General features: G+C 40.0%; 2 protein-coding genes across 12 annotated transcripts in view; both read right to left on the reverse strand.

Moving 5' to 3' along the window:
• Positions 1-22,842, reverse strand: part of LOC126917663 (glucose dehydrogenase [FAD, quinone]) — a 199,052-nt gene that overhangs the window by 34,874 nt on the left and 141,336 nt on the right. The gene's annotated exons all lie outside the window — the stretch shown is intronic.
• Positions 1-22,842, reverse strand: part of LOC126917667 (pseudouridylate synthase RPUSD2-like) — a 171,019-nt gene that overhangs the window by 34,411 nt on the left and 113,766 nt on the right. For all 3 annotated transcript variants that reach the window (XM_050724815.1, XM_050724816.1, XM_050724817.1), the window contains exon 4: positions 19,234-19,321. In XM_050724815.1, the coding sequence (XP_050580772.1) occupies positions 19,234-19,321 (88 nt within the window). The remainder of the gene's footprint in view (positions 1-19,233; positions 19,322-22,842) is intronic.

A 22,842-nucleotide genomic window follows, 5' to 3' on the forward strand; every position in this document is an offset into this window, starting at 1 on the left:
CATATTAATATTATCGTTTATCATCGTTTCAATCGTTTAAACGAACAACCATCCTCCCGTAACGAAAGTTATGACAAATTTTAAACGATTATGCATACACTGTGTTATAATTGCACGCGTAAACCCAGCGAATTAATCGTTCCCTACCATTGAATGCATTTGTAATCTGACGCTTCGGACGAATTAATATAAAGTAGATGCATCGATGAACCATTTTACATAGAACGAAATAAATAACAAAGGAAAACAAAGGAAAATAAATAACAAAGGAAACGACGCGACAATTTCTTTTATAAATATTTCAATCTAATCTTTTCTCCTTTGAATACACTTTTTCAAGATTTTATTAACGATTTGCAATTTCCTTTTGCTTTTTTCAACCCACTGCCGAGTTGAAATTAATCCAACGTTTCCATCGATCGTTCCTTTCTTTCCTTTACCTCCACTCGTACTCGAAACACTCGTGTATTCGTATTGGATTGCTTCTCGAGGACTCGTCGAATCGAACAAACCTCGCCCGGTTAATTTAGAACTTCGTACGTTTTTCGTACACTCGAACAATTGTGCGGATTCTTTACCGCTTCATTTTCTGTACGGTTGTGAAGTACTTAGAGGATAAAACGACGAATCGAACTAGTTATAAGTTATGATAACCTTAACCTACTTTACTCTCCGCAAGAAATAAGTATTTACAACATACGACATAAAGCGTGGAATTTCTTCTACAGACAAAAAGAGATTCGCTTGTAAAAGCTTGAACGGATTAGAAAAATATAGAAAATGCTTTTGTTCGCTTCGTTAAAAGACAACGGACGGTTAATTAAATATTAACGACTCTTTCGCATCGAAAGCTCATTAAACGTATTTACTTCGAGGCGTACTTGTTTATTTCTCTATTGGAAATGGTTACAGAGAAGATGAACCCTCTCTTCTACATCGTAAAAAAAAAAACCGGAAAAAGCGAAGAAGGATTTCATTTCATTAGAGCACGTAAACGAAATTAAGTCTGCCTTTCGGTGACTGTTCGCCGGGAAAAAGCACGATCTTGTCTCCACTGGTCGACCAAAAATTAATCCGACGCTTCAAACGGCCTGCAGTCGGAACTCGCCATTCGTAACACACAATTTCCGTCACGTCGATTTCCGCCGACAAGAAAAAAGACCGACGAGATAAACACGCCAGCGCGTTGATTAACGTTCCCGTTCAATCGACTCAAAGGATGCTTCTTCTTTGCTATTTACTTGTCCGCCGTTTTTCTTTTTATTTCACGAGAACCGTCTGGATATCTTCGAAGTTTGAAAGAAACAAGATCTGTTGAATTATCGACTCGAAAATTACTGCATCGCGGAAGAAACGTCGATGCCTTTATATTTCGGTGTTTCGTATTTGCAAAATATGGATACAACGTAAAAGAACTTCGGAGTTCGAGGAGAATTTAATTATTCGAGCGATTACAACGTTTATGTTTTATTTTGTAGACTTTGATCGCTGTTTCGGATGAGTTGGCATTGAATAATAAATTAATAAAAATTGCAATTTCTAATTTAAGCCTTAACGATCGAGGTCTAAGTATATCAGATATTTGAAACTCCAATTCTTTTCACCCAAGACGTAAAATTTTCAGATTATAAAACGCGCGTAGTAGCGCAACTCCATTGAAGCATCAGAGCGCTATAAAATGGATTCTTTTAATCGCCTCATTATCACCGAGGGCCCGTCCAAGGTGTAGTTTCAAAGGAAAGCACCAGAGACTCCATTCTCGCAATTAAAATGATTTTAATTAAACAGCTGGAAGCTGTTCGATCGGCTCGTCGAACCGGAACAGGCAGCAAGAAAGCCGTCTGTCGCGGATAAAAGCACAGGGCTTTTCCTTTTCACCGAAGGGAAAGATTACCCTGCAATTTATGGAGCGGCTTGAAGAGGGTGTGTCATCGAAGCGAAACCCATCCCCTCGATTCTCCTCCCCTTTGCCTAGAAAAACGGAATCTTCCCTTAAAGCAAGGCTTGTTTGTAGTTGGACGCTCTAATTAATTGATACGCGGTTGATTAACGATCACTGCTGATAAAATCGACGAATATACAACATATATTTCCATTAATCTTGTCTGATGTAAAACATTGAAATATTATTAAAAATACGGTGACTCGCGCTAACGTTCGAATATTTCATAGCATCTAAACTTTATTTAATTGGCAAAACTACATGCGTTAAATTAATAAAATACCAGGATGTCTCTACAAATTGCAATATTTATTTCGGTACGTTAAAAGACAGTCAAGCAATTGGATATTATAAAAGAATGTATACGATAATGAGAATGTATAGATAACAAATTTGTTCAAGCGTCGTTATAATTACAAACTAATATTCGAAAATTAGGATAAATCTGAATAAAAGTTGCTACGCTATTTATACTCGATTTATCCTCTTACGCCCTACGAGTCCTTTCTCTAGAAAACTGCTCGATTTTACTTGATATATGACGTCGTACGATATTTAATATTTCCATAAATTTCTTCCACCGATATCAAAAAATTTTCATAAATGGAACGCAAGACGACGACAGCGGTGGTTAAAGATCGGAAATGGAAGGTTTTTAGAGAAGGCAGGAAGGTTTCATAGAAATTTGTTGCCTTCTAGATGCTATCAAATGGGATACAGGGGCGAGAGGGAAACGAAATCGATGGATGAATCGAAGAAACAGCGGAAAAATCAAGGGAAAAGAAGCCTCCTCTGAATTCCAGACCAATCGTCCGCGGAATTGCAGCGATCTGCGCGACCAGGGATTACTCGTGGAAACCAATCGGCTCCTTTCAACCGATTGAATCGGTCGACAGAACGGTTCTCTCGGTGAATTAAACGGAAATCCTAACCAAGAATTTGGCTGGCCGGAGGGAAAACCGGATGAGAATGATCGTAAATATCGCACGAGGACGAAGGAACCATTGGTAAGACAATTCGGTGTTAATTTGCTTTCTTCCTCAATTTGTTTCTCAAACAGAGAAAACGAAGATCGAAATTAAAACCTGAAACTATCCGTCATAATTATTATCTTCGCCATATCGTGTTTCAATTATTACAATTGCGTGACTCTCGTTAAGATCAACATCTACGGACTAACGTAAATTCTCTTGTATTGGTTTGATTAAAAAGGAATTATAATTTATACTACGAATGTCACAGGATACGAAAAACAATTGGCAAGTGTTCGATATACGTTTCAATCGTCTTTGCCAATTCTTGAGAGCTAGATGCCGAAGACAATACGATCGTTTGTAAATTTTGTTCATCCTCGATGTACCCTAGGTACCACCGAACGTTCGCACGGCACAATTTCCGCGTCGAACCGGAAGCCATGCTGGCGTTCGTGCAGAAACACGGCAAATCAAGGAAAGAATGCGGTAGCGTTGACAAAGAGCGACGAAAACGACCAGCAAGAAACCCATCCGTTTTCTGAAAAGCTTCTCGTCAAAGAAATTCCTCCTGCCTAAACTGAAGAACCAGAACGCTCCTCAAAAGTTCGTCGAAACTTTTTAAAACGAAGAACAATACTCTTCGCGATCATACAGATATACCAGTCGTTGCGCTCTATCCAAATAATACTTAAACACACCTGTGTTGCGGCACAAGATGACGATAGACGGTGTAAAATCTTCGAACCGAACTATTTATTCTACGAATAAATTGTTCCAAATCCAAGAGGCAGGAACAAGAGCTGAATTCTGCTTCTGAAGAAGCGATTGTCCTCGAGCGTGTCATAAGCCTGGTTTACGCTTTAGCTCTCTTTCGAACGATATAACGTTATAAGCCTCGACCATCGTCTATGCAGTTCGGAATTTGATTCACGATTCCTTTGAGCAGCGAATCTAGAATAAAAGAGAACAAAACCGAAAGAGACAAAAAGAGCGAAAGAAAGGGAAAGACAGAAGGATAGAAGAGGATGGCTGCGAAATCGAGCACGATTCGCGCGTTAAGAAGCACCCACACGGTCACCCTTGACGAAATAAAGAACCAGATGGTGGTGAGCGACGAAGGGGAAAGGGGAAAGGGGAAAGAGGAAAGAGGAGAACAGGCTTTAGCGGGGCCAGAACACTCCAGCACGAGGGTCTGGATTACGCGGCGAGCGTGAAACGTGCCAAGAGGCGCGAAAACCGTCGTCACCGCTAGCGTGCAGAGAGAAGGGGATCCCGAAGCTTCTCCTCCTGGAGAGAGATCGTCGCTGACGATCACGACGGGGAACCTTCCGTCGCGGTAGTCGGAAACAGGAGGGAAAAGTGGGATAGAGAAGAGATCGTCGAGGAGACAATGCATCGTCCTCCATTGCGACGCGAGTTGAGCCTCCACTCTTCGAGGAAACTGGCGAAGTTTCCGAGCAGCTACGGAGGGAAACGCTTTTCGTCGTCCGACAGCCAACCCTCTATTTCTCCCTCACCTTCACCTTTCTCAAATAATAGAAGACTCAAGACCTATCCTACCATGCACATTCACGAAATTCATTAGAGCGAACGTGAGATACATGCTACTTTTCGTGCTGTAATTACCGAAACTGTTACTAATCGACGCGATCCATGGGACAGACACGTACGTATACCGGTATGTCCTCGTTGTTCGATGGTTGGTAATATGTTGGGTAGCGGAAGATATATCTAGCGTTTGGGAGACCAATGTTTTACGGGCCTGCGGATATTTACTGGTCGATTGTGGAGCGTTTCTAGGGCTGGTCTGGCTTGCTGGCCGAATTGCTCTGTGGGGGTTTGGACGTTCGACGCTGCAGGGGAGTAAATGTTCCAGTGGTATCGAAGTTTGATGGATGTTTGGACTGTTGAATGATTTTAAAACGGTGGGTATCTTCGTAAGTGAAATATAAATAGAAAAATCTAAATGGTCCTGCTATTTATTTCAGTAATGGCTAAGTTCCTATCGATGTCGTTGGACCATAGATGAACCATAGCGAATCTAAATTATTTAATTTTACAGCTACTGGCATCTGTTGAACGTGTCTATATATGCCATGCTGAGATAGTTATGTTAAGGTGGCATTCTAGTCGAAGACCTAAGATATCTCGATCTACTAAAAAAACTTTCGCGCAAAGTAATTTTTCAACTTCGCAGAAACTTAGAAGAAGACTTCAACGACTATCGACTTTACCCACCTACATTCTGACCTCCAATGTAACCGATTGCAGTCCGAACAAACCGACTGCTATATCGCTCAAGGACCTCATCTGGTCAACCAACGAGAACCATCTGCCGTTACCTTCCATGAACATTCACCAATTGTCCAACAATTGCGGCGTATCCGCCGATTAGGCCAGATAATTGTTCTTTATCCTCTGATCTAACCATTTTCTTTTCTCCTTTCCTTCTGTTCTGCTCGTGCTTCATCGACAAGCCCTTTCTGAAAAATTCTTCTGGAAAATATCTTCCCCAATAACGAATTCCTTCGAATAGCTGTTACAAACGTTTAGAGTATTTTATCTCCTGTCTACGTCTTTCGAATCAGTTTTGTAAAGACGACGATAAATAACGATAAAGCTATACTACATTCGACGAGTAAGACGGACGAAGCGAACATTCCAGCTACGATTCAAAACTTTTTAGATACACGAGATTCGGAACAATCGTCTCTCATCGCAATGCTAATGAAATTCGAAAATACTTTCTATAACACATACAACATGTACATGAGAGTTTTCTATAGTAACAGTTCAAATACTCTTGCGAGCCATTATAAGTGCGTTCCACTTGCCAATTTTCTTTTACACGCAGTACCTTTCTTCGTACGTCCCATGGACAACGAAACGCAAATCCCTTGGCGATATTTCTGTCGAGTCACGAGAAATTCGATCGGTGGATGGGTTTTCTTTTTTTATCAAGGATCACCGATGTATAATTCAGAGCAGAATGCACGGGGGTAGTCGGGGTGAATCTCCCCGAAACAATGCGGCGTGCGTAGTCGAGTGTGCGATTGCACATCGTCAGGCGTATTTCATCGATCAGGCACGGCCAGTGAATTTGTATCGAACGGCGAGTTGTCGCGATGCAAATTTCATCGCCATTCGCCGTTGTATCTCCTGTTTTATAATCCCTTGTTGGAAATTTTGTAATGTTGTAAATCGTAATTTCGGGCCAATCAACGCGAATATTCCGATACGTTCGATTGACGGAGGAGAAATTTCGAATGGCGCCTGCTAACTTCGTTACATTACTTATGCATTACCTATATGGTAAAATAAAAATAGAATAAGTTGTTAATCGAGTTGGGGAAACATTTTTAAGCCTTTGGCGATCGCAGCGTTCGTTCATGAGCACTGGGGCATTCATGATAAATTCAATGAGTAAAAAAGCTTGATAATTATTAGGAAATTATTAAAGCCTTTAAGCGTTTTTATCTCATTTTAAATCGTACATTACAAAGAATTCATATGTATATTCGTGAATATAATAATCTTACCAATTATGCATATAAATAAATTAAATTCTTCGTTCATATATGTAATATAAAAAAAAAGAGAGGGGTATACGCTTGGTCTATTATATATATTTAAGTTCGAGTTTCTCGGGATAGTATAAGTTGTAAATTTGAGGTATAAACTAAGAATCGTAAGAGTGCTGGGGAAGAGAGAAAGAGAGAGAGAATGTAAGTAAGAGTTTTTTATTTATTTATTTATTTCTTAATATTCACAATTTGTCCATTCTGGACATTAGGTCGAATTTTTTAGCAGTTATATTATCATGTAGGTGGCTACTCCCAGCGGGGTACCATCCTCGCGTTTGCTAGATTATATCCTTTGTGTAAGTAAGAGCGTATGCCTTGGTGACGTCAAAGCTAAATGAGTAAAGGATTGAGAGAAGGATGCGAGGGTTGAGGGTCAGCATTTTTTTGACCTGAGAAGACAGAAGTTGGGAGGCGAGCGTTAAAATAAAACGTACGAGGATATTGTAATCAGTTTTTGTATTGGGTATTGCTTGTTAAAATAAAACTAAACTTAACTTCAAATAAAACATCCTTTCTTATCCTTGCTTTAGACTATTTAGATACTACATATATATCTACAAAAGAGTTTTAAGTAGAACGATGGAGAATTTTCAATCCGCAGACTTCAAGCAAGCAAGTTTTATGTAAATTAACTTTAAATAAAAATAGAAATGAAAGACTGTTCGAGTGGAATAGGGGTAAATGTTTGGGTAGAGAAATATCAATAGGTGGTATTGAACAGAGCGGAACGTGGATGCACTAAGCATGAATTTACCGAGCAGCGTGAAGCGTGCAAATTCACGGACGACCCATTGACCATCCAAATTGTTGATCGATAATGTCGCACGGCAAGATGTACGCAATAAGGGACAACAAAGACTGGAGTATCTGGGACTGGAATGTACTCTCCTCTAAAGCGGCTATGCAATTAACACCCTTCCAGAGGGACATTGTTAACACGCCTATCTAGATAGTTTGGGGATGATAAATGCTGAAACGTCTGAAACATCATACGCTGAACAATTTCGATGTGCCCGGTGGAGATTTACGAGGGAATTCTACATGCTCCGAGATTCGGATAATATTAATAGATAAATTTCTATCGTAGAAATCCGATTGTTTGATTAATTTAATTTTCAAAAATTGTGGTTCACCGCGATACTTATTTTTATAAACACGATCGAATAAGTGGAAACCAAACATAGACGTTCGTTTTATCTTCTAAATGCAATAACGAATATTATAAAACGTCGGCATCGTCGTTTCACAAAGGGAAAAATGATACTTTAAACTGTTAAACAGCAATTAATGAAAGCTGGAAAACGCGATAGACGATTACGTAATAACGAGCTCCGTTTACCGATCGATCATAAATCTTCGTGTAGATCGCAGTCGATGTAGCTAACGACACTCTTTCAAATTATACTTCCGGAAAGGTAGCCAGCGTTTCCTGGTACCAATCAGAAATATACGCTGTTCCATGTATCGGTTATCAGCGATCTATTCGCGGTAGTGGCAAATCGAACCCAAGAGGTGTGCGTGAGACCGCCGCGATTTTTTCCATCCTGTTCATGCAAATGCCAGTCGTGCTTTACGACTTCTAACGAACCTCATTGCCACTGCCTTCAATTTTATTCCCGATCTATCCTATCGATACTTTTATTCCTTTCGCAAACGAGAAATAAAAAAAGAATAGAAAGAAAAAAGAAGAAACTACAAGCGTCGCCATGATGAAGCAAAAAAAAAAAAGAAAAGAAAAGCTATAGTACGTTATTCGATTTTTTCTTATTCCGCGTGAAAATAAATTTTCTCTCGCGTATATGACTTCGCGACGAAAGAAGACTTACTCCAAAATTTTACTCCAGGCTTTGCCGAGTTTCAAATATTCGCGCTGGTTTAAACTCTTTGAGCGAGCCAATGTATTTTTATCAATGGACCAATTAATTAATTTAAGTCACTAGTAACGTATTAGAATTACCCAGTTTCTCGTATTGAAAATCGAAGTACACATTACTGTATAGTCGAAGCAAAACGCAACTGCCGATGCTATTCGATTGCACCGGCTAATGGAAAATTTTCCGACCCGGTTGCAAGAACGTATTAGGTGAGGTCACTTGGAAAATGTCGTGTTTGGAAATAATCGAACAATTAGGAAATTGCATTAGGTAATTATTTTTTAAACAACTACGAGTTTCCAGATAGATCTTTACACGTTGATGAAATCTATTTAGTCGGTTATTGTAAATAACGCGTAAAGAATGTTGGCATTTCCATCTCTTAGAGGTACTCAAATCTTATCGCACTCTAGAAGATTGGTCTCGGGACCATTTGATTTAGAGAAAAATTCAAGCGAATGTCTGCGATCGTTTCTGAGGAAACAATTTTTAACGTTTCGCGTGTATAAAATTCTACAGAGGAGGTACTTGTAAATATTAATATTATAATATTTAAGTTAATATTTAAGTGTCTTTCTTTCGCAAACCTGTTTTTTACAACAGTGCACGACAAATAATACAAAGTAATTATTAAAATTAAGTAAAGTAACAATTAAAATACAGTAATTTTACAAAATAATATAAAACAATAAACGTTGCGCGTCTATTATTTCCTCATGAAACGAAAGAAACTTTTCGGACGACCTAATATCATCCGAGTTCCAACTATATTTTATATATAGCACATTCTAACGAAAATGACATTTTGAAACATCTACAGGATTAAGGAGCGAAGATACTCCGAGTGGAATGAAAGAATACCGAATGGTTGAGGAACTTCTCGCGAGTCGATCCATTGAGCACCGATAATCAAACGATCGTCTAAATAATACGCGTCGCAAACAAGTTTGCAGGGATATTCGACTACGGTGGAATATTCAACCTCTCGACCAAACGAGAATAATCGTCCACGTCTGCGAAATTCATGGACCGACCGCGAGAGATATCGTTAAATATTTGTGTCGGTCGTTATCGAGACGCCGGCGAATGCACCTTCGCCTGACCCTCCAATCATGCCTCGTGGATATGGAAATTCGGTATTTTTCGTTTACCCGTTAACTCTCCCTCTCTCTTTTCCTCTCTCTCTCCCTTTCTCGTTCCCGTAACACGAACGATCGTAGTTTGCTTGGAGGGTGAGGCTGAAACGCAACGTCATTTGCATTTCGCGTAAATAACACGGACACGCCGTATGAAATATCCATCCTTGCGGATGTTTCGAATTTTCAATTTGTTCCGATCTTTCCCTTCCTTGCGTGTTTAATGGAAGGTTAATCGCAAAGTGATTAAAAGATGTAAAATGCGGAATAAATTTTTGTTTCGCCGATCTAAATTGTTTCTCTCGAGTAAAAACGATATTTACCATATTTTCAATTTTGAAGAAACTCGCTGACAAAACTCTTCGCGAAAAATCCAGCATGGATTTCAGAAATAATTCTTTTCCCTCGCTACCCTATGAAATGTCCGCTCTGAAACGCAATTTTTCCTACGTTCACACCAATCCGCTCAACGTCACTGTCTCTCGTACTGTATTATTCGTCTCGTTGTCTGCTTAAATATCGGATTGTACAGCGGTATAAGCGTTATCGCGCGAGAGAACACAGAGGGGAGAGCGCGGAACGATCTTTATCGGATCGCCACCGCCGACCAGATGATATCTCCTAAACTGAACTTGAAGGGAACTCTTCGTGCATTCATGCGCCGTATCTAGTCGTGTAATGAGCTCGATCCTGTCGTAAAACTCACGGATAAACGAGCATTCGCGAAACCAAGCTGCGGGCAAAGTGAATTTATTAAGGGTATACAGGTTTCTTTCTTTTTATACCTTCAAGCATCGCTAGATAGATCGCGCTATTTTGTAACTTTATGCCTTTAGAGCAAAAGAGTTTTACGGGTTTACGCGTCTCTTACGAAATAATCTTGCACAATTGTTCGTAGGATGCTGCGTTGATTATTTTCTGTCAGATTTTAAACGTATTTCGCGAATATTCGCGGAAATTTATTTTCTAGACTAAAATTTTAATTAATAGTTTTGGAAATTAGTATACAATTGTTAAAAGGTAAAGATATAATCGATAGGAAACATGGACAGTAGAAATATTTCGAAATAAACACGGGGAAATTGAATTATATTGATATTGATTTAGCAGAGTGGCTCTTAAGTAGAAAATCCCAGTATGCGATCAGACAGAATCACCATGGTTTTCAATAGAGCGTATCGATTATTCAACGCAATTTGTTCAACCAATATTCTCGCAGAAAATACAAGTAGCTCGTGAAAATCGTTATCATTTTCAAATCATAAACTTATGCCATTTCGAACGAGCCACATTTTACCATGCGCTGTATTTCCCCAACCGAAATACCAAAGCCAAACACGACTGGTCAAACACGATGCAATTTAAACATATACAGGCGGGTTTAGCTAATCAAATTACGCGTATTTACCCGTTGTACACTCGAAATTTCGAAAAATAAAAATATTCAAAAAATTAAAAACACAAGAATAAAAGTACGAGAATAATAAATATGATAAAACAGCAGAATCACATCACGAACACACGCATATATGTAAAGTGAAAAATCATCGCAGCAATGTTTCGTTATCTATCGTCAATTGGAGGACGCGAAACGATCAAATAAAATTATTTACAACGAGAAATATTTCAGAAATGGATCTAGTTTTCGTTTAAATAATTAGACTAAGTTCGAACAACGTTTCGCTGACCGATCGCGAAAGAAAAGATGACAACGTAAAATGATTTAAAAGTAAATAGAAGAAGATGGAGGTGCAATCATCCAGCGTATTTCAACGTTGAATTATCAGTCACGAGTCAGTGAGAATCAGCAGATACGTTGGCGAATCAGGCGAGCATCATTAATATTCTCACGCGTTATCGAGGAATCGCGAGGAAGAGTGGAGAGAACGCTTTCTCGCAACGTATCATTACTAGCACGCTAAATCGCGGCTCTGTATCTATCTACGGTGTCTTGTACACCCCCTGCCACCCTCCGCAGCCCGTAATCTTATCTCACTGCGAATTATACACGGCAGACAGAAGCCTCGAATTTACTGGCGGACGTGGATAGATCGAGATTACAGGCGAACTCGCGTGCGTCTCGGCGATGATCCGCGTGACAGCGCGATGGGCCCACCCGGGGAATCCTGTTAATGAGACATTTTCTCAAGATCTAATGGAAGATCGAAATGGCGGCCGACGTAGATATCTCGCGCTACGTCTTTCCACTAAAAATTTCAACGTTATCGTTAAAATGTTCCGGATACTCTTCGCTGCAATTTCTATCTAGTGAAATTTTTATTGTGATAGAACAGAAAGAGAAGAAAGAAGTATAGAAGAGAACACGCAAGAAAAAGGAACAAGTTTCGACAGAGTAATTTTTCTTTGCAGAGCGACGAATCGAGTCACGTCAAAGGGAAGAAGTAGGAAATCGTCTGGCATGTAAAACCAGGCCGCAAAGTCGCGGATCGTCTCCGGTCGCCCGAGGAGAACTTGATTCGTCGAACGAAGAAGACGATAATGATCGTCGCGATAGTCAAGAGTTCCCGGGAGTACAGTAACAACCGCAGAGAGAAAGAGATTAAGAAACGACGGGGGTGGTTGGAGAAATATTTTTTCCTCGATTCGAAAGTCGTTTGAGACGCAAAGCCGACCAAGAAAAAGATATAGCCAAGGGGAGAGCGAAGCAAACACGGAAGGGGTGAAAACGTGAATTCGCGAATTTATTCCATTGACTGTTTCGTAAATCACCTATCGATCGATATGACGGACGAAGGATTGGGAAAGTTCATTTTTCCTTGGAAATTTTAGTCGAAAATGTCTTTCTTGTATCAGGGATGGAAAATAATTTTAGTGAATTTAAAATAACGAAATAAAAAGTATGACGACTTGACAAGTATTTGATAGTTTCAGATTTATATTTAATAGCAACGACGATAAATATTTAACAAGAAGGTTACTATATTGAAATTTTGACGAAATAGAGACGAAAATTGATTTTGATAAGTCTAAAATTATACGATAAAAAGTATGTCGACCGTGTTCGTTAAGAGGATGGATGTTTAAAAATTGTACTTCCTGAAATATACGTCGTCTTTAACAAAGTGTATTTTGGCTAGGGTTGTATGTACAATGAACCAAGCTTCGAGAGATACCTTGTATATCTACAACCAGGAGCTTCTTGTCACAGTTTTTACGATGTGTGACAGGCCCTCGCCTACCTGTCCTACTTTAATAACAAGAAAAGGTTGAAAGAAAGAGTTTCTCTACATCATTGTACTCCAGTGACAGAGCCAGTAATAATGGCTAGGGGTTCTTCCCACAGAACAGGCGAAAAGATACTTTAAAGTCACGGTTTTCAGACACCACTGCGTACAGTAATATATCAAGTACATCGAGCGTGTTTGATCGGTATACCGATTACTCGCTTGATAAAACTAAAAACTTTGTAAAAAGCTTTGTCCACGAGTTTGACTTCCGGGGGTCTTCGTTAATACGATAATAGAATACGATAAGAAACATTTAAAAACGAAAGAGAATATCATCCTTAGGAAGACACAACTTCCAACCACCGCGAAGATCTTATAAAACAATCCACGAAATAATTTATCCCACGTCGGAAACGATCAACATCGCCGTAATACGAATTACATATAAATACCATAACCACGATGAAGGCGAATCTGTTCTCCAGCGGCTTTCCAGCGTGAGAAGAAAAAAAGAGGAAAAAGAGAAACGAGGGGAGAAACGGGTCTTAAGACGGCGAGATCTTCGCGAGCCAATAAAACCGTTTTGTCTCGGCTTCTCAAGATTCTGGAAACGGCCTATGAGACGAAAGAATAGCATTTCTGTAACCGGTATATACGAGGATAGAAGAACGAAAGAAGACCCGGAACATTCACAGAGACACAAAAATACAACGTTCTATAGCCACCTGCTAACTCGAAACCTTCTTCGATCTTCCGGGAATGAAGAAGACTTCGTTGAACGAAGAAGATTTTCTAAAAGGAGTGGAGAGGCCAAAAAGGGTGGAAAAGGGTGGAAGGGAGGAAACAGAGTAGATGCGAAGAGAAGGAGTTATAGAGGGTGGAGAGGAAGAGAAAGATAGCCGAAGTATACCGTGAGCCAAGGATTCCTCTAGCCAATAGCGTACTCTTGGCTCCTCCAACCGAGAGATAGGATCGGATCTAGATTTGAATCACGTAGAAGCTCCACCCCTCTATCTTCGTTGTATACACGGGTATCAGCGATGTCGGGCTGATCGTTTCGCTATGACCCCCGAGTGGCGTGAACGTTGCATCAACGTAGCTCGGGTAACGGTCCCTTCGATGTGACCCAGGTCCGAAGATTCGATACGACCCAGGGGTCGACTTAATTGTCGCGAGAATCTTGCTTGGCGAGCTCCGTGGTCTCGTAGTTTGTTTGCTTGTCGTAGTTTGTCAGTGTTTTAGAAATGCAGAGACGAGTCTTTGTTCGTTCGTTTGTCGGGGTTTAACGATGAAAATTGAGACGGATTATCGGAGACGATAGGTTAATGGAGAAACGAATAAGCTCAACGATCCGAGTGTATTTGGGATGGTTTTGAGGTTAGAGAGCTGGACTGAAATTTGATAGGAGGATGGAAATTAAGATGGATTATTCGATATCGACGATTATTTAGAAAAAGAAGATGAATTCGATAAACTGAATACGACGATATTCAAAGTTATTTTAGAATGGGAGACTCGTGTTTCTCTTTGATTTGGCTATCGACGAATCGAAACTCCGTAGCCAAGAGTATACGGAGCGCAACGAAAGCGTATACAGGGAAGACAGAGAGATGGAACGGAATACTCGTTGGGAATATTGGTTGGCCGTGTCACAAGTCTCCGGTAATGGAATGCGTTTCTCGCGTTAAGGGGACGTCCATCGAGAATCGGAGGAGAAGCACGCCGGTGGGCGTGTGTCTTTCGAGTGGCATTAATAGGTCTTTGTTTCGTTGGAGGAGGAACTGGAGGATGCTCCGGCAGCACGTCGTCAGCCGTGCGAGTCTATTATTCGAATGTGGAGCAGATATCGGTTGTCGATATGCCAGTAGGTCTAAATATTCGATCGATTCTCTCGTCTACCTTCTCTTCTCTTCGTTTCCCTTCGTCTTCGCGATCCTTCCCCCTCTTTCCTCTCTTTGCTCTAGTCAGCTCTCTGTGTTCTCTCAGACACTCGAATCCTTACGTGCCTTCGCGCACACCACCCTTTCCTTTTCACTCCGCCACGACTAACGCTGTTCCCGTTATCGCGAATTCGCCACTGAAACTCGCTATAACGAACCGAACAGGCAATCGATAGATATCGAACGCTACCAACGTGGTCTCGCCACCAACTTCCACCGATTTCCCGCGGAATTGCTCGCCAAATCGCGTTCTCAATGGCAGGAATAAGACCGAATACGTTCTACAGTTACTTCATGAAAATACGCAGAGTTCTGAGAAAATATATTTTTCGCTATACTTTTATTTATATAGATACAGCTTTATTTGTTTTTGTTTGTACTTAACGACAGAAAGCTTGCCCCTGAGATCCAACGTTGATACAGAAGTGGTATAACCTTGGTAACGTTAGCCAGAAGTCAAAGTATTTTTTCAATCGTGTCCATAAAGAAATGAATTTATCGTAAATATCCGCAGACTATTATATCCGCAAACTCGACGGCGAAAAATCGATCAGTTTCGAAATCGAGATGTATTTATTCGAAACAGGAAAAGTTCGTTTGCTACTTTGCAATATCTTTAATGGAAACATCGCGATGGAAACAAGTATTCTTATAGAGTCGATCGATATTGGAAAACGCAAAGATTTATCGGTCCTTTTTGAGTAAAAGACCGACAAGAAGTCTGAGAAAGTTCGTGGAACTTTGGCTCTAAGTGGTGGCACAACTTATCCTTCCAGAAGGTAGAAAGAAGATTAAAGGATTTCTCAGAAAGCAAGATAGGAGCAGGAATATTTAGCTACTCGAATCCATCTTTGATGTATTTTATAACTGAAATTTGGTTGCTTGGCATGAAACTTTAAAACTCTATTTCGTAACGTCCATTACTCGAAAACGTTCTAACAAAGGACGTTACTTATCTCCATTTAACTATACATTTTATTATCCTCGTCTAATCGTTTCTATCATCCTTTCCTAATTTTTCTTGAAAAAGAATCGTGGTCGGTCCAATTACTAAAGATATCCTGTATAATAGCGTAAGAACTCGTTAAACGCAAGAAAGTCTCCTTCGGACGTAAAGGTTAATACCGTTTTAATGAATAAAATATCGCAAGCTCTTCCAATATTATCTACGTTCTCCGTTACTCCTCTGATACATTGGACGTAAGATATACGGCTGTTTCAAGAGAAACAGGCAATTTAGATTTTCCGAAGAAATCGTTGAAGAAATCACGATATGCCTTAAACTTCTTCGTAAGAATATCCTTGCAGCTCTATTATCGTACATAGTATGTATATTCGGCGGTTCTATCTCTGAAAAGAGATCGTTATTAACGAGAATCTTCGTCTTCGCCTCGTTTATCTTCTTTGGAGGATACGAATATCGAGAGAGCCTCAGGAATCGTATCTTCTGTTGAGGTTGAGGTTGACAGATTGAAAGACGAGTGGATGAATATGTAATAGAAAAATATATTGAAATAATTAGAAGTATAATGTATAAGTTTATGCTGATTCAGATCCTTACTCTCTTAGCGTTACTAGACGATGGAATGATAGAAAGCACGTTCGTATATTTATAGCAAAAGGACGTTACCAAAAAAGTTAATCTTATAGCCTTGGCTAGAGGCTACAAGGAACATAAATAGAAATCTGTTTAATTAGTTGCTTTGTTCCTAGATCTTGCAACCCAAAACATAATGTATACTCAAGAGTACAACAATGTACACCGCTCCTTATTTAGAATATTTCTGCGTAATAGCAATCTGCAGGTTATACAAATAAATAAATAAAGATGTAGAATTTTTCTTGAAGTAGTTACTTCAACATTTTCGACATTCCTTTCGCTCCTTCTCACAACGTTCTTCGTTATCGACGAGTAAACGTTATTTCCACTAATGAGCATAGCCATAGCCGCCTATCAGTGTTCGTCTATCAAACGATTCCCGTGGAACGTCGATAATGCGGCACGTTGGCTGGAAACACAGAGGCAGCCATCGCCGCGAGCAACTACTTTAATTACCGAACGTATTGACACTCGATAAATCGACTTCGTCGACTCGTTCCACCGATTCCGGCTGCAGATTCGTTTACAGTCCACGATCCATACCTATACACCTATTTCTGCTTAATAAACTCTCGATAAACGGCCTCGTGCGGTGAAATCGATTGATTAGTCGCGTGTCTAACCGAGACAGTAGCTGTAACCGGCTTTTTAATTAACGTTCGCCAGTATCGTTGAAAGAACGTCGTCGGTTTCTTGCAAAGAGTTTATTGTTGCTGCCACTCGATAAGGGAAGTACACTTTCATTTAATTGTGAAGTTCGCCGACTAACGAAAGAGGAAACCTTTGTTTACCCTATGGCCATTGTTGCCCGGTTAAATGGCCACGAGTTGTCCCGATCATCTTTTACAATTGCTCGTTCGGAGCAATGCTTGACATTATTTACGATCCATATTGACGACAATCAAATTACTAACGAGTTACTAAACTTTAAATTTCCAGCGAATCGTCGAATCTTATAGACGCGTTGTAAAAACGCGAGGCATGCTACGAATAGCGCTTTTTTTATATATGAATTTTGTAAAATACTCTGCTATGTCTCACTCGCTCTTCTCGTTTCTCACTCTCTGTCTCTCAACATATTTACGACAAAACGAGTCAACGTAGGATAACAGCGTTTAGTTCGTACAAGGTCCTCTCTCTCTCCGGCTAATTAGTCCCACTTGGTTCTCAAACGGTGGCTATTTAAACGGACAATACGATAAACCGTGGAAAGGAATAAATTGCAAGCTCTAATAGCTGCCATAGTGCCAGAGATTTCAGCTGTTCATGGGCACCTAATCCTGCTACCATCCTGAAAGTCATCCATACTTTCGACTACAGCCACGAGTATCGGTTTCGCTGGAACTCCTTTTCTCTTTGTTCTTCGCGATATCGCAAAGCGAAAGGGGGTAACTTTCTGATCCTCTTGGCGAACGCCGCGTGCAAAGCTCTTTGAATTAATTCGCGTTTCCCGTTAACGACCAACGAAGAATCGCTCGAATAAACAAAACTATCAAAGATTCCTCGATAATCTGGCGTTTCAACGACGCTGTCACAACGATAGAAAATACGAAACCTGTTAAATACGATGTTATTTCCATCCTTTTTTTATCTTTCATCGGAAAAGAAAGGATTGGAAAAGCGATGAAAAAGAGGGAACGATACGCGTTAATCGCTTCATCTGCATTCTCGACGACCTTACAACGGTAACTGCAGCCTTTACCGACTCTCTCTCTGTTCATCAAGTAATCGCGGATAATCCCGCGAATGGCTATGATTCGAACAATGATCCCAACTGCTGTCTCTCGTTTGCCGGCACCAGCGAGTTAGTCGACGTGGTTCACAATGCCAACGAAATCGAATAGCACGAAGGGAAAAAGGGTCGAGGGGAAAAGCTCTTTCGGTGTTTTCGTTTTCATCGACCCTGCCCGGGATCGAGCTATCTCATACCTGCAAGCTTCGCGACGTTACACGTCGTGGCGTCACGCGTGGAATGGTATATACAACACGGCATACTGCCATTTTTAAATATCTGACAAACGAATATCTGTCAAATGGCTATAGGCTGTCTCGCTAACTCACACGCTGTACTCGAAGGTGCTTATTTTGCCAATCGTCTTCGCTGACGATCGATTCAAGATCTTTTAGCAATTGTTTAAAAGAATTTCTCTCTTCTCGCCACTTGTTGGATCGAACGACGAATTATCGAGAAACTACCCTTGTACTAATCTAACAAACTGCTCCAATCCTCGGATACACGTCATACAACCAATCGATTGTATATTCTCACGATCCGTTGTACGATCGAAACGCAGATCAACGCGATATAACAGAACGCCGTGCGCGTTTACCGATAAAATAGAGTTACCGATTCACACGCATCGTCTAATCGTCAATCTATGTCTAATTGACCGCCAGCGACGCTGTTGATCGACGATCGACCGTCATAAATCCGTGCGTTAACTGTTAATTGCTGATACATGTAACGTCTAATGGCCCCCCGAAGGGACACACTCACACACGACGCAGTTTTCAGGAAACGATTTATCGGATAATATCGGTTCGCTCGTGAATTAACCGAAATACGATACGTTCCAAAATAATTCAATTTTTGCTTTAGTTAATCCTTAATTAACATTCGATACACCGAGCAAATTTTTTTATTACTGCAAGCGGATATTCTAAAACATAATTATTCTTTTAATCTGCAACGACTGCAGTCGTCTTTTGGAAACATCGTAGCTACGCTACAAAAACTTGCAACTACTTTTCCAATTGCACCTCCTCCGTCCGTGTCACCTACTGATTTCCAAAATTAATACCGCAAATATCGACGATAACAGTATCCTTCGCCTCGATCAAATTTAAAAAGAAAAATTCCGAATCAAGTTCGTTTCAAAAGATAGGTTTTTCAGAATTCTTATTTGAAATTCCCGTGGAATACGTAGTACGTAATTCGAAACTTGTTAACGATAGTGTATACCGGGTTTAAACGTAAAACGGAGGGCATACTGACCGTTCTCCACGTAATAACTGGTTTCATTGTACCGTTCGTCTGTGAATCCTGGCCTCTTCGCTTTCAAAGCTTTCGTTTCCAATTTCGCCTGCAAGAAAGAACGTAGATAAGTGAACCGTATACCTCGTGATCGGTGCCTGACACATGGCCACCGGAAACTCGAGCCAGAGAAAATGAACGAGGATCGAAGGGGCAGAGGATCGTTCGAGCTCCCGCCCAGGGAGCGTTCCATCTTTTAGCAATGGTTAATTTTCAGGGCGGACTTTGGGCAAAGGTGATCGTGGCGTTCGTTTCTGGAAAGAAGCGTTCGAGGTGATCGGTTTCAAGGTGTCGGAATAACGAATAATTTGAAGGAAATTGGATTGGATAATTTGTCGTTTTAAGTGTAATATCGCTGAAAAATATTCACACGCTTGTTCCTTTTTTCACAATGTTTCATTACAATCGAGAAGATTAAGAAAAGTACCAAGAGAATAATATCATAAAATTTATCCATCGAAAGAAACTTCTTAAACTATTTCCGACCTAATTACACTCTTTTCGAATTGAAAAAATGCCCCGATATCGATAAAAATCTACCGAATTGAGTTTTGTGCTAAAAACAGATTTCTCTTTAAGCCGAACGAAAGCACAATTAGATCGGATAGTTTGAAAAGTCCGTGGTGGAGTTAATAACGTATTCGCTGTCATAAATTCTTCTATCTGGGACAAAATGAGAAGAAGAAGAAGAAGATCCGTAGGAAATGGACGAGAATTTGGAAATTGTGGGCAAAAGGACGAAAATATTGGAGCGTTCATCGAAGATAAGACAGTGTAATAATTTGCAACGGGATTTATCAACCGCAGTTAGTCGTTCAGTAGATAGTGACCGATGTGGTCAGCCATTGAATCCGCGTTCTAGTGGCTTTTGGTATTTAACGCGGTAAATAGAATAGAACGGATAGAAACGATATAAGAATATGGTAATATGATAAAATTTACCTTTAAAAGTTAAAATATGCGATAATAAAATTAGCATTTGAAAATTTCAAACATCAGTTTTGTCGTTTAAGAAGCTTTTTTTTATCCTCAGCTCGTTTAATTTTCATGCTATGGATTAGGTAGAGAAAAATTCTGCAAAATTCTAGTAATAATATTTAAAAGCCGTGGGCGCGTTAACAAATATAATTTTAAAACAAATAATTTAAACTTGATAATTTTCTTCGGCTATTTTCACAAGAACATGACATACAGGTAGATAATATTACGTACTTGTGATAATTATTTTGCCATTAATTCATACATTTGAATAACTTTCGACGAATGTTGTTCATGCATTATTAATACAAATCGTCCAAAGTGTTTACATAATTGTGAGCGGTAGTGTATGTATATTAATCATACAGTATCAATGCTAATTATCACGTTAAATTGAGGATAAAATTGCAAACCGAAGGAAACGAGGTTAAATATCGGTAGCGAACGTACGGAGGAATTTATTACGTTTAAAAAGTATGAAAACGCTAAAAATGCGATACAGCAATAATGTAATACAATTCGAACTAGAAATGCCAAACAATCGAGCGCTATAAACGAGCGAAATTTCGCTAAAACGAAACATCTCCTCTGTCTCTACCGCGGAAAAACCAAAAAAAAAAGAGAGAAAAAAAGTCGAAAAACACGGGAAAAAACAAACGAAGACAAACACGGAGGATCGTGACGCGTCGCGACCATTTCCGGCTCGAAGCTGCGGTCTGACAAACCCGAGCAGAACGGAACAATCTTCCCTTTGTTTCGCGTGAACCAAGCAAAGCGGCGTTGTGTTCCAGCGCGCGGCCAGCCTTCAATTATAGCAGCCGAGTTGCGCCGCTCGGTCGGCCGAAATAAATTTACCCGTGGCCGACATTAATTCTCTCTTCGATCCCGTGCCAATAATTCTTTCATTCTCGTTCTCCCGCGGCGAAATGCTCCTATTCGTGACGGAAGCACACGATCCAACGTGACCATACTTGTCTTTCTTGTTTCATTTAAGATTGCGCGAATGACAAAGCTTGGAGTTTAGAGGAATGACGCGCTTCTGCATTATTTCTGTAACATTTTCAAGAAACCGCTGATCGTGCCTGGATACGTTAATCGAAATTGTTTTCCGTTAACCGAAGTTGTTCACATCGATATAAAATCCATGTCACGTAAGAACAGATGTAATAACTGAATTTGTGAAAAATTCCCTCTTTCCTATTTCCAAGTTCCTTCCGCGTTAGAATCACTGGAGAAATATACGTGCTGCCGTGTATTTTTTTTCAGGTACGATTACGCCATTTATAGGTGGAACCATTTATACCAGCGGCGAGGTCTTTTCACGAGATTCGTATCGCCGCTATAAGACCAAAAAGAGAAAGAAATGGAAAAAGACAGGAAGGAAAACAGGAAAAGGGAGAAAAAATGGACTCGAGAAGAATTGTCAGAGGCATTTTTGAAATTTACCATTCAGCCGGGTCGGTGAATTTCGCGGAATCCATTAAACGTCCAGACGAATTAATTAAAAATTTTCCCGGGACGAATTTACTTTGGGATCATAATCCGCTTAACTGGCGCAGCTTCATTTAATAAGCATAATTAATTAACGTTTAATCGATTTCAATCTAGCTGGTGCCTCATACTTCTGACTTTCTATTAAAAAAAAAAAAAAAAAAAAAAAAAAGATAGGAAGATATTTTACGATACAGTCCTGGCATATTTCATCAAATTTTCCAGCGTCTCGTTATCCGATACATTGAAATTATCGATATCGAAGCAAACTTCGCTTTACGTCTAAAAACATTAGTCGATTAAAAAAACAATTTCTGCCTCATCGTATACTATAAAAAACAAAGTAATAGAGCGCGTTTTATCGACGAATAAAATTGCACTTAATCTAAACGCGTCCCTGCTAGCTTGCGCTCCTAAATATCCATTCTATTAAAATCGTTGATCACGTCGACAGCCATTACAAGGCCCGTGAAAATCATGGCTTGGCTCGTATTAATATCTGTTAATCAGCGCGATAATTAAAGGCTCGGAACGACGTCCGGATGCGCGATTTTCGCACACCGGGAACAAACGGCGCATTACGTTAATGGATCCTAATATTCGAGAGCCTGTGTGCTCTCGACAACGAACATCTCGCTTATACGTGTTTTAATTAAGACAATAATTAGTCGAAACATCGACCCATGTAAATCCGATTGGTCGGTCGCGTAACACGAAATCGCGACGTGCAAACAATTCTGTTCGAGGACCGATCGATACTATTACGTCGAGTAATAGAAACAACATAATCGAAAAGCTCTTGCATATTCCACCAATAATATCGATTGATTTCCATTGTTTGTACGTATATCGTTAACATTTTCGGCTTGTTGTTCGATTAAACGACAAAAGCACCCTCTCAAATTCGCGAACGTTCAAAAAATATCAAGATCAAAAATCCTCCAAAAATTGCTTTTAAGCTTCGTACGCGGATAATCTCGGTCTCGTTGTCTCTAGCCATTTAGAATTCCATTAACAGGCGACGCAACTGTATGGTAATTCTTGATACGCTTGGAACATTGCGCAATATCCATGCTCCAGGTCGAAACGAATTCGGGGAAG

Source organism: Bombus affinis, chromosome 6, assembly GCF_024516045.1.
Source record: "Bombus affinis isolate iyBomAffi1 chromosome 6, iyBomAffi1.2, whole genome shotgun sequence".
Lineage (NCBI taxonomy): Eukaryota > Metazoa > Arthropoda > Insecta > Hymenoptera > Apidae > Bombus > Bombus affinis.